Source organism: Sipha flava, unplaced genomic scaffold, assembly GCF_003268045.1.
Source record: "Sipha flava isolate LNK unplaced genomic scaffold, YSA_version1 240_pilon_pilon, whole genome shotgun sequence".
Lineage (NCBI taxonomy): Eukaryota > Metazoa > Arthropoda > Insecta > Hemiptera > Aphididae > Sipha > Sipha flava.
In genome coordinates this window covers 190,378-203,992 of record NW_020272885.1, presented here as the reverse complement: position 1 = coordinate 203,992, position 13,615 = coordinate 190,378, and the positions used below count along the sequence as shown (strand labels likewise).

At 27.5% G+C, this 13,615-nt stretch overlaps 1 protein-coding gene and 1 long non-coding RNA gene across 2 annotated transcripts; one reads left to right on the top strand and one right to left on the bottom strand.

Annotated features, from left to right (window-relative positions):
* Positions 1-7,760: 7,760 nt before the first annotated feature.
* LOC112684093 (GTP-binding nuclear protein Ran) lies at positions 7,761-10,303 on the top strand. The gene is made up of 5 exons (XM_025555413.1): positions 7,761-7,901; positions 9,114-9,368; positions 9,625-9,813; positions 9,877-10,047; positions 10,113-10,303. Exons 2-5 carry the CDS (start codon positions 9,126-9,128, stop codon positions 10,155-10,157), a joined length of 648 nt encoding a protein of 215 aa, XP_025411198.1. The 5' UTR covers positions 7,761-7,901; positions 9,114-9,125; the 3' UTR covers positions 10,158-10,303.
* Positions 10,304-10,761: 458 nt separating this feature from the next.
* LOC112684094 lies at positions 10,762-11,941 on the bottom strand. Its single transcript, XR_003148649.1, has 2 exons — positions 11,905-11,941; positions 10,762-11,826 (listed from the first exon to the last, which is right to left on the bottom strand). It is a non-coding gene; the product is annotated as an uncharacterized LOC112684094 (long non-coding RNA).
* Between the last annotated feature and the right edge of the window lie 1,674 nt (positions 11,942-13,615).

Here is a 13,615-nt window from a genome sequence, read left to right as displayed (position 1 = left end):
AGAATTTCCTAGTTATTTTCCTTATAGGTTTTTATAATACTATATTAAATAGAGTAGGAGGACAGTGAATCTCCCTGCTTTAACTCAGTTTTTGACACCATATATTAGACCCTTTTTTTATACAATGCTTAAGCACGTGTGACGAACACTAGATGGTCGACTTCTTTGACAGCAAAGTGTAAGTTGCTCCCGGATAGAGCCTGCAATCTTCGGTTACAGCAGACTGATATTGGTTCTCGGAATTTGAATGTCGACTATACGGAGTACGTAATGTGGCCGCATACCAAAAACCCCATTGAAAGTTGCAGGCGTACCGTCAAGCATTTCGAAGACGTAATAGCTTTTCCGGTCCGACCATAATCATAAAGGTGGTGGAGCCGTAGAAGTTTCTCGAAAAATCGATATATCTACGCCATTAGTTGGACTGGTCGTTGTACGACAAATTTATGGCTTGAACAATTAGTAGCCTCGATCTACTACTCATTGCCTAAAGGTATGGAAAATCGACCGATACCACATCGACAGTCATCAGCACATGTACCGATATAATAAAATAATAATTCAAACGTTATTAATGCACTATAAATACTTCAATAGTGTCCTAACGTTACTAAAAATATATTGATGTCTGAGGCCTATATTCTACATTGTAGAATTTACAATACTAGCGAAACTTCACATTATTATTTAACGTAGGGATATTAAATAAAACATAAATTAAATATTTATAAATGTACAGCTAAAATTATTTTCATAAATATTTATATCGGGACTCAATTTTGGGTCGCGACCCATGGGTTGAAAAACACTGCCATCGGGTGTATTATGTTACATATACGTATTACATATAGGTCGTATACTCCCTTCAACATTATTTTGAAAATTCAAGGATATATATTTGTATTTTCTCAAGTTTCAATCACTTCGTAGAGAAATACTAAATGTAATTAATTATAATTTTTAAAATTAATTTTGGCCTTATTGGTATTAACAATAATAATTTAATAGATAATCAATTTTCCTTTCAAAGATCAGTAGATGGTATCAATTTATTTAAATGTATATTTCGTTAAGAATTAAAAATTTAAGCATTTAAATTTTTTGTTAATGCTAGCTGATCCATCACGGCTTCACGCGTGATTGGTTGTTTAATTTGCCTTCAGACGATGATATAAAGAATTTTTTATTCAAATTCTATCGTTTAATAATATCGGCAAGTTAATAAAAAAAAAACGGTTAATTAAAACGTATTGAAAAGTTTCTTGCGGGATTAATGACAAATATATTTTTATTAAAAATGAATACTGATACAAAAGAAATGATGAGTAATTTATGGTTGATAAAAAATTGTATTAAACTTCTGAGTATATGAATTTTTTTATTTTACCTCCTGTTGAAATTAAAATCATAAGATGATATGATTTTATGATTATGATTCGGGTCCCCAGTTCGAGAAAATCCCACGTATGTGAAAAGCACTCTGTTCGAATATCTACACCAACGTATCTGAATGTTTGACCTTGAGCTTTGTTTATCGTAATTGCAAAAGAAACTTTAACAGAGAATTAAAGCTGTTTGGAAAAAAAACGACAAGTCAGAAGGAATCATAGGAGTTCTTGGAATAAATGCTATTTCTTTTTTTTGCTGGTCCTGTAAGAATGACGTCTTCTATAATATTATTTCACAAATATTTTAAATAAAAATCATAAAAATGTCTATATTCAGACACTCGAAGTCGTAGTATACTCTCAACAAAATGTATACTGACTATTGACCTCCCTTGTCAATTGTACATTTGTAACCCCACCTTTTGTCTTACGGAAAAACGAGGATTTAAATAAATGTATGCTAATACTTGTAATTTATCTTTATTATTGTCTTCGTATACCTGTTGTCTTAGATTTCGGTTGCCATCACAAGCTCTTCTAGTGAATAATCCGTATTCTCAACTAACCTCGATTCGCACAAAAAAGTTGTGAGGTAGTTGATATTGATCAGAATTATATGTTCAGTATACATATTTGCTGTGTTAAATAAATTGTTATGGTATTCACCATAAATTAATAGAATATCTGTTTTTTCACTAAAGCTCGCCATTGTATAATATGTATAAACAAACAATACATATGTATTGCAAACGAATGCCAAAACACATCTAAGATCATTTCACCATTACATAAATGTAGGGGGGTACATTTAGAAATTGTAACCGTAATATTAGATTAGATTCAACTAAATTTATTAAGATAAAATAATCTAAGCCTTCTAACAAAAGACGTTTAGAATCAAGATAATTTTGGTAGAAATAAAATCAAAATGATAAGCCCATATCACCTTTAGACTATAAATAAATAATTTATTAAAATCAAAAATTTGTTTTTCAGATTAATAAAATTTAAAATAATATGTGTAAATTTGTTTAGAATAATTTCGTTAATCAACCAAAAATTTACCCAATTGCCATGTACGAGTTTATTTGAATTGAATTAATTAACTCTTGTGTAAATAATGTATAAACATAACACTGAGTAAACAGCATAGTTAATTTTTCAGAAAAATTATAAAAAAAACCACATAAATTATTGTAAAACCGTAAATAGACTATTGAAAATTACGATAGATACACATTTCGTGAGTCAAAACTTTAACTTGCTCTCGATTAGTTTATTTTAGAGATAGAACAAAACTATATGAGTCAAAGTTGTTTAAAAAAATTAATGTAATCCAAATATAAACTCAAAAGTAGAGGTTGTTTTTTAAAAAAATTATTTTACTGCACATGCGCGGGAAAAAAATGATAAAAATTTTAATTTTTAAAAAATAAGTGTAAATATTTAAGTCATTTTACAGATAAAAAACCCGAATTAAATACATGGTAATAAATTGGAAATATTTCATATTACTTTTATCGTCAAATACACTGTATTTATGTATAAATAAAATTAATGTACTAAGACTTAATTTATATAATGTACTACTACCAAAAAGCATTTTTCAAAAATGCACCTTAATTATAACTTATAATCTATAATAATTAGTAAACGAGCTATTTTTTTCCTTAATATTTATATTCCTAATTAAACTCATATACTATATAAGATATAAGATTTATAATATAAGATACGATATATAAGATTTACGAATAAGTTTGAATCTGAAAGTTATTTTTTTTTTAAATAATGAGGTAGGTAATTATATATATATATATATATACATAAATAAGTATTATAAATTTATAATCAATGGTAGAACGTAAAAGTATAATTAATAATTAAAAACAATATTTACTAATGAATAATAAGTAATAATCATTACATTAATGCATGGTATATAATAAAAAAATAAATAGTAACTTATTATTGAACAAATAGTTAGTTACTTAGTTAATAGTTAGTTTATTATAAAAAAAAAAAAAAAAAATCAAATTGTATTGTTCTGTGAAGATTTCTAGGTTCATGTATAATACAATAGTCTTCAGTTCACAACTTTACCTAGATGATCGACGCATCTATTTGTGACAGTTTACATCTGTTTCATTTACATTTTTCCTATTTTAATAAAATTCTCTAAGCTCTGCCAGTTTCTTCTTCACTGCTTGAGAATACCTCTCATCCCGATATTTAACTTTTTTTAAAACTTATCTTTTTACCAATATTTTAATGTTTATAGTTAAAAATCATTAATATTATCAGAAATGTTAGCTTTTACTATCGAATTATTTTGTTTTCTTTTCTTATCATACTATTTTTTGTATTTTTTGTAACTTATACAATTATTATTTTCAAATTTAAGTAGTTTAGGTCAAATGTATTTAAATAAATATTATATCTATAACTAGTTGTTCCAAATAGTCCCCCGAATATCGTTACACCATTTTTTTTTTTTTTTTAATTTCTTACTCCCTGGAGAAGAAATGGAATATTCAATTTAACATAAAATAATAAATGATACGACTAACCGAATATAATCACCATGCTCTCAACTATTAACTAATGGTTATAGCCTTGTCCACTGGCTTTTTTCTTTAAATTAAAGTTGTGAAGAATAATTAATCATTTTGGCTGTGGTAAACGATGGTAGACGGGTGGGTGGCGACTAATGACGATGTTTACGTCCAGGCAAATTGAAAAACTAAACTACATCTAATAATCAATTATGGTACAATTAGATTACACTTCGCTACTAACTGCTTAACTTACATAATTTGTAATCGAACTAAAATTTCTAATCACCTCTCTCAACTTCTTGCAAAATAAATTGATCCTGTATGGAGGGTGTTTTTGAAATGGATGAAGTTACTAATATACTTACTGTGACGTCACAATGAAGATTTTTTAAAAAAAAGTTTCTGTTTTTAAAATCTTAGTTTTTTCAAATTATTTTTAGAGTATTATCTTAAATGTAAAAATAAACAATCCAGTTGTATTTTTCCAAAATTATCATACGAACGAGGCGTTATGTTATTTTCACACTCGAGTCGCTGACTAAAAAAAAATTAGATATAATAACAAAATTAGAGTTAACAAAGTTTTACATTTTTAGTTCTAACTTCGTCCATTTCAGATCCAACCACTCAAATGCACATCCCAAGAAGGTTCTGCGATAATTATAAAATCCTTAATTTTTACATCAAAATGTCAAGTATTAATGAACCAACCTTATAAGCTAAAAATATTAAAATCAAAATAAATGATTTTATTATGTAAATGAATTTAAATATCACAAACTCATCTTAGTTCCTTTCAGACCAATCAATGACTATATCTAGATTACAGTTATTTCTCTAAAGTTTTGGTGAAAAAAAGTCTCAAGTCTTTTCATTTATATTCTTAAAAGACCAAACCAGGGGCGTTATTTCAACTTTTGAAAGGGTGGAGCAACTGATTAAATTTGCCGACTTTATAATATTTAAAAAATTATGGTTACCTATATATTTAAGTATTTAATATTTATGGACCATAGACTATCAATAAAATATTTTTTTGGAACAAAACATGTAAGGATTAGTAATGAATAATGATGTCATGATGATAAATAAAGAACATGAAACGTTTCAATTTACCCAATCAAATAATAACATTAAAGATAGTAAAACATTAATTTATTTACTTATCCTATAGGCCAGCGGTTCTTAATCTTTTGTAGATCACGGACCCCTGATAAAAGATTTTTTAGAAATTGCGGACCCCCTTACGAATTTTTTTTAGAATAACTTTTTTTTTTTTTACAAAACATCTCATGTTATTAAAACCAAAATTATAAAAATGATTTTATTAGTAGACATAACAAAACATACATATTTATAATTATTTATATTACAGTTAATTTTTCAGTAATTTAATTTTAATTATTTTAGTTTTAATTTTTTTTTTTAATATTCTTAAAATTTAATTTTTATTAAATTAATGTGATGCTTGATGTTATACTTACGAGTAAGATACAAGTTTTTGAACATTATATGAAGATAAAATCTATCTATTGTATAATAAAAAAATATATGAAAAATAAATTAATAATAATAATAATCCAACAATATTATAATAATGCACTCATGTCATGTATTGTTGTATTTTATGAGTTAGGGCTGTCGCGGAACTCCGAAATGAGTATCGCGGGCTCCTAGAGGGCCCCGCGGACCATAGGTTAAGAACCGCTGCTATAAGTTATAAGTTACCTATCAATAGGTTTAATGGAATAATAATATGAATCTAATTAAATAAATACTTATAAGCTTATTATTTGTATATTTCCTTTACAGAACTTATTTATAAAAACATAAAATTGTATCTCAAATATAATGTACCGTAGTTTGAGGTGAATAGGAACGATTTTAATGTTTATTTATAGATTATGCGCTCAATTTATATGGTATCGATATCACGAAAATTGTTTTATAAAGATCACGAATATAAAAATATATAACATACCAAAAATAAAGGGTGTCCGGGAATTGGGCCACAATTAACCTTTTTTTCAAAAAGGTATACGGTAATTGGGCCACTAATAAATTTATGTCATAGATATATATATATATATATTGCTACAATACCTAACAGTGTACACGAAACTTTAATCGAAGCGACCGTGTGTCTTATCAAAATGTAATGAAACGATATAGAATTATCAGGGGCAGCCATTAAATGAAATGGATAAAAATAGCTAAAAGTGTAATTTACAAAGTTATAGAACGTCGCGATCGTTTAGTTGATTGCAAACTATACGATCTACGTTTATTGATATATGCTGATTCGGTAATATACGAGTAAAATTGAATTATTGTAATTTATAACGATGGAGACAGGAAAAAAATTATTAATTTTTTATTAATTTTTATTAATTAATTATACATTTTTTTTCCTCACGAGAGTCAATGTGGCAAAATTCGTTGGTGATGTTTTTTATATTATTATATTATATTACATTTTTGAATCCTGCGTATGGCATATTAAAAAAAATAATTGTATTTTATGCATTATAAAAATAACTATTAGTTAATAAACGTTGTATATTCGTCTATTTTTGTGCTGTTAATTTATGACCCAATCTCCGAATACATAAATAAAAATTTACTATTTACTGATTTTAGCATTTGATCATCGGACAAAGAATTGCCGACTTTTTAAAATTTCTTAGAGTGGGGAATTTGCCATAGTCTGCTCTCCCCTCCCCCCAAATAACGCCCCTGGAACCAACTTATTGGCTTGTACATGCAACTAGATCCACTGATATTTGAATATCGCCCATTGATGTTTTTGTCTGGATTTGTAAACCATAATATTGAGTGAATTTTTAAATTAAATATAATTCTTATGAACCTATCGAATGCTAACTACGCCTTTTCCAAGACTAACATCGGACAACCGTACCCAGGACCGACCCAAGCAAAAATAGTGCACAAGACAAAATCAAATTTTGCCGCTTCTAGAAAAAAAAATTGAGCTCTTATTTTAATTTAGCACCTCCCCTATTTTTTATGTGACATATCTACATAAAAAATGTTTTAATTTTTTATTTATGGATAAAATTATATGTAAAGACTTAAAAATGATTTTTATTACTATTACTCAAAACCCATCATTATCGCGATTATCAGATATCACGGAAGTGATTGTGTGGTTATTTATATTTTCTGAATAATTGAAAACACCCAGCGTAGGCCGTAATATAAAGTAATAAGTAATATAATAACTTTAGACAATATTATTTTATTTTATACGTAAGTGGTTTTCAAAAAATGAATTCATTTAAATATTTTTCTTAAAAAATATCAATAGAACTAAAAAATATTCGAGTCAATTTTAAAAATGACGCCCCTACTAAAGTGTCACTCTAGGAAGGTGCTTAGATCACCTATACCTTGAGCCAGCCCTAACTGTACCGGATTATGGGTAGTCAATCATGTTTTCGATTTTTAGCTAAAACAGTATTATTCCTACTTTAAGTTATAGTTAGTTAACTAATTACAAGTATTATTAGTCGACTCGAAATAATACAAAATTGTATTACAAATTTAAACTTTTTCGAGAAAAATATTACATTATCGAATAATCGATAATGCCGCGAAATCTCAAAGTAATTTACATTTACTGGCTCAACTCAATCAAATGGACCACAACATAATTATAAAACTGTAATGGCGCCTAAAATTACAAACTAAATTTATGGCATCTTTGATTCGTATTATAAATAAATGGCGACACTGTACATGGTGACCATTTTGCTGTTCGGCGGGTTGTGACGTGATAGCGGCATCCGAGGCGATCCCCTGACGCCATCATTCCTTGTTCACAATCACGAGCGTGTTTTTTCACGACACTGACTAGACCGTTGGAATCCGTTACAGAATTTTCCGGCATTGTCTATTGGTTTTCTTAATCTTGACTTGCGAACACATCTAACATGTAAGTAACAATCATATTACTTTTTTTTCAAAATACATTTTATTGCATGTCATGAGTTTTAAATTAACTATGGGATCATTTTAGTAAATGTTAGCTATGTATGTACATTATTCTAAATTTTTGTTTTCCAAATATCCGGTTGTATTATGGTTTTTGTGATCTCAACTAGTTAACCAACATTAATTATAAGTCGTTTGATTTAATAATTTTATTTTTTTTGTTTTTTATTTATTGATTAATTTTAAAAAACTTATATGCAAGACAATTTTTCTCCAAACCATGTGATTTATTATATCTAAATATACTGTATATACAACCAATAGTATAAAAAGTAATTATCTATACTATAAATTAGTTTTAGGAACTTTTTAAATCATTATTTTTTATCATAGCTTTATTTTTACTGTATCAAAATATACTAATATTTTGCCTAGTTAAAATTTTCAATTTTGCTATAAGGTTAGGTCTTATCAATAAATAATAAGTTAATATTTTTTTCATTACTAAACAATTTCCTAATTGCTTGACATTTTCATTTTCACTGTTTAACTTCTTGGAAAAAAAAGTAATTATATATTTTTTCTCCCTAATCATCAACATGTTTAACTTAATAAACATAAATAAGATAAATTCGAAGGTCACTATTAAAATATAAGCATAATATGTTAAGGTTTAATAAAATGTTATGTTAATACTATTAACTTTAAAACTACAATTGTTAAGATCATTTAAACTAAACAATTTTTACCTTTTTTTATTATTATAAATTTTCCTTGTAGTAGTGAATAATTTAGCATGTATTTTGGTTTATTTTTTAATAGTTAAATAATAGAAATAAATCATTAATAGGGATATTAAATATTTTAATAAAGAGTTCTGGGTAGATATCAGTTACTTTTTATTGCTCTTCTGATCAAATTAATATCCTAATTTCTTAACTATCTTGCATTTATATACATTTCAATAATATTTGAACTTGCATGATTCTTTTTTATAATTTATTTAATATTAAGATATTTGATTGATAGTTTTATTAGTATACTAATAGGAGTAAAAAAATAATAGTTTTTTGTTGTAATAAATAATAAAAACAATGTTGATTTATAAAAAAAAATGAATTAGATTAACCATAATTAAGAAGAAATATATATTTTTAGTTACTAGGAAACTTAAAATTAAATGTAATATTAAATAATTTTTGATTTTACATAGAAACCAGTAATAATGATTGTACCAGATGATGTACCTACTTTCAAATGTGTACTGGTTGGTGATGGTGGTACAGGAAAGACTACATTTGTGAAAAGACATTTAACTGGTGAATTTGAAAAAAAATATGTTGCTACTCTTGGAGTAGAAGTTCATCCATTGGTATTCCATACTACTCGTGGTGTCATTAGATTTAATGTCTGGGATACCGCTGGTCAAGAAAAATTTGGAGGTCTAAGAGATGGATATTACATTCAAGTAATAATGATAATGGATTACATTAAAGAAAATACTTCTTTATTATGATAAATACTCATATTAGTATATTATTATTTAAACTATTAAAATAAATAGTTAATTGCAATTTAGAACATTTACTTAGAAGAAAAAAAATTTTATTTTGATATTGTCTTAAACAGTGATTTTAAATAATGTTTGAATAATTAATGTATAACATGTTGGCCAACATTTTCTGTTCTGAAACAACAGATATGATAACATAATTTTTTTTTAGGGTCAATGTGCGATTATCATGTTTGATGTTACTAGTCGTATCACTTACAAAAATGTACCTAATTGGCATAGAGATTTGGTAAGAGTATGTGAAGGCATTCCAATTGTGTTGTGTGGTAACAAAGTGGATATTAAGGATAGGAAAGTAAAAGCAAAAACAATAGTTTTTCATCGCAAAAAAAATTTACAGGTAAAAGTTAATACTGCATTATAAATATAAATATTCCTATAATTTTTTTTTTTTTTTTTACAGTATTATGATATTAGTGCTAAGAGTAACTATAACTTTGAAAAACCATTTCTGTGGATGGCTAGAAAATTGATAGGTGATCCCAATCTTGAATTTGTTGCTATGCCAGCTCTTGTACCTCCAGAAATAAAAATGGATCCTCAATGGCAAGACCAAATTGAACAAGACCTTAAGGTATAAACCATTTATTTTTAATTATTTTTTAAATCCTATGAAAATTAATAATTTTAATTTTGTAGGAGGCTCAAGAAACTGCATTGCCTGACGAGGATGAAGACTTGTAATTTATTAGTCCCATTATCCAAATAATTATCTGTTAACTGTCTCAATTCATTAATTACCTTGCGCATTAAGTTAAATCTTTTTTTATAAACATATTAATAAACTTTTCCTGTATTTTATCAATATATAAAAAACAGTTTATTATTTAGTTCAGGTTTAGCTTCATTAATATGTACAGGTTGTATTTATTTATTTATTTTTTCTATTTTGTAATTTGTACCAATCATAGTATATTTGGCTTATTATGAAAACTTAATTAAATTCAGTGATTATCCAAAAATAATATTTATTAATTTCTTTTATAAGTCTAAACTCTTAAACATTTTGCAAAGGGACATACTAAAGAAAATATTTTAAATTTAAATGAGTTATTATTTTAAATATTTTTTTTTTAATTTTACATTAAAATCAACTATCAAAATACTATGATCTAGTATATACTTCTATGTTTTTATTTTGTTTTATCTTTAATTTCCTTAAATTTCTAAATTTCAGTTTATCCAATTTATTTATTTTTCTTTTTATGTTGGTGTAATTCTTTCCTAAGACATAATATGATATGTTATTTAATAATATCATGATAAATATGTATTACGTTCTATCATATTAATTTTATATCATGTTCTTTTTTAGAATCATTATGAATACTTAATAAGTTTTCACACCATTTTTAACCTTGTATTTTTTCATATCTGTACTTTCTTTTTTGTGTAGTTTCAGTTTAACTTAAGGGGTAATGTCGTTAACAAGTTAAATATTTAACTATTCATATATTATGTATATATTTGTTTTCATCATGCTCTATGATTCATTTCTAAATATCCATGAATATTCGGATAATTATTATCAGCGATTATGAAGTATGATACAGCTATAGAATTTTATGTTATAATTTTTTTTAACATAAATTTGGAAAAATATTTTTTGAATTTTATTTCCCATAAAATGAAGTAATTACAAGGGTAATTGGTGCTTTTTTTTCTATTATTTTATTCCTGTGCAATAAGTTATTCGCTTATTATGTAATTTTGTGTCTTATTAAATATGTAGTATTATATTGCATTATATTAATGCATTTAGTGCATATTTACCAACATACTCATAAATTTCATTTAGCATGATGAAAATATTGTTTTAGGGCATATCCCTTTCATAATTTTATGGTTGATCGATGTATACTTGCATACTTAAGGTGTAAAAATTCCTACTTCCACCTCTGTCCACACCAATAATTAATAATTATTTAAAAAATTGATGAAATTTTATTTCTTTTTCCATAAAACTTTAAGTATATATGTACCAAACCCGTAATTATAGCATTAAATTATTTTTAAATTAATTTATTACCTTGAAATTAACAAAAAAGGTGGTTAACAATGCTAACACCGTGCATGTATCGATATAATAAATATCGATAAATAATAAAATAAAGATTTCGTTACAAAATTAAAATTATAAAGATATATAGTATGTATATTGTAATTTTTTATGAAAATCTTGAAAACAATCGGATTCTTTTCTCATGCATAAATTTATTTTGCATACAGAACAAGTCCAAATTGAACGAATTGGTTTCTTTCTTATCTAAATCTGACTCTGACGGTATATCTTCAAACATTGAACATTTTTCAATATCTTTTTTACTCAAACTTCTAGTACGACAGGACATTTCTAAAACGAAGTAATATTTGTTTCTATACAATTTATGTAATTTATAAATTAAATAAATCTAAATGTGTAATTACTTACCAGAAGGGTAAATTGAAGATAATATTTATAAAATGAGTGTATAATAAATAATATAAATCAAATAAAATTATTAAAGTATATAAAATTTAATATAATAACTATATAAATACAAACATCAACTGCATGGTGGTTAGTGTAGCTGACTACGGAAAATGACATTAAACGTGAAGGGAAGTAAGTAAGTTGTTGAAAACGGCAAAATAGGTTAAATATATGATAAGTAAATATTTAAACAGTATACCGATTCAATAATTGTGGAAGTCGATGGAAAAACCATCCATTAAAAATTTAACGTTTATATTTTTAGAATACTTGATACACCTAACATATGTTAAGTAATATTAAATATTGATATATCACATGCTATTTAGTGATACATGATTTAATTGGTTTTGGTGGTCAGCAACGCTAAAGCTCGATTCACGCTAGCGGTCTCGGTTCGGTCCGTTCACTGTCAAGGATTATGATGTACAGTTCTCACTGCCGGTCACAATCAGTCAAGTTCTATCTGCACGTTGCCTCAAAGTATAAAAAAGTGTTAAAAAAACAATGGATATGGCCGAGGTGAGCGCAGCGATTGACTATTCACACTAGGCGGTCTCGATCTAAAAGCTTGTAACCACGGCGGTCTGGATCATGCATCGACCGTGATCGATAGTGTGTACGATGCCGTTGGATTACGTACTATCGATGTTGAGTTGATCGAATCGAGCTGAAATCCAACTGGGAAAATCAGAAAAAATATTTTATAGGTGGTTAACACTATTAACCACCATACGATAGGTGGAAGAATCAGGTGGTCAACAGTATTTAACAACCATGCCGGAAAGAGTTAAATGGCCCATCTCACCACTGAGGATAACATCTTATTGGTGGTGATGGAGTACTATTAAAAGATACACAATAAATGGACTATGCATTGCCGCGGTCGCGGCGCAGAGCTAAACAAAAAGAAAAAGAAGCCAGCGCGCGATAACGGTGTATATTACACGAGAGAACTTTTATTTTACGAAAATCATGTCGGGTACCCTGTAGCCTGAACTAATGAACCAATTAACTCGAAACATTCACGAATAGCTCAGTTTGGTGTGTAGATGATTCTGGTAACATTTCAAGTTTATCGGAGTATTACAGCATTAGTTATAAGCTGAAGTATTGGTATAATTAATAAGCAAAATGCTATTTTTTTCGACATTTCCACAATGTATGTGCTTGTGCTGGCCGCCCATTTTTCCCCTTCCACGCATCGGTTGCAATCATTCGTTGCGTAATCCGTCGTCACGGCACCGCGTTTAACTATCTGGCCGCCTGAATTTATCCCTCCATGCAACGGGTTTACGATGATTTCGTCTATTCTAACCTAATGCCTTGTATACACGTGCGAGTGAATAGAAACCGTTTCTATTCGCTCGGCCGAACGACTACCGCCACTACCAAAATTGACTGTACTCGGCGTGTACAAACCGCCAACCGAGTAGATCGTGTAGTGAACTCATGTGTCACTCGGCCAAGCAAATAAAATACGTGTAGACGTTGACTCGGTCTATTTCGGTACAAGACCGATCAACATAACGATCACACACATCGTCACGTGTAAACGGGGCATAACATTTGGAAACTGACAGTAGTACAGTTGTTGATCTGATAAAATTACATCAGTTATAAATTTTATCGTTAATGGACTGTATGAAATAAAGGAATAAAATATAAA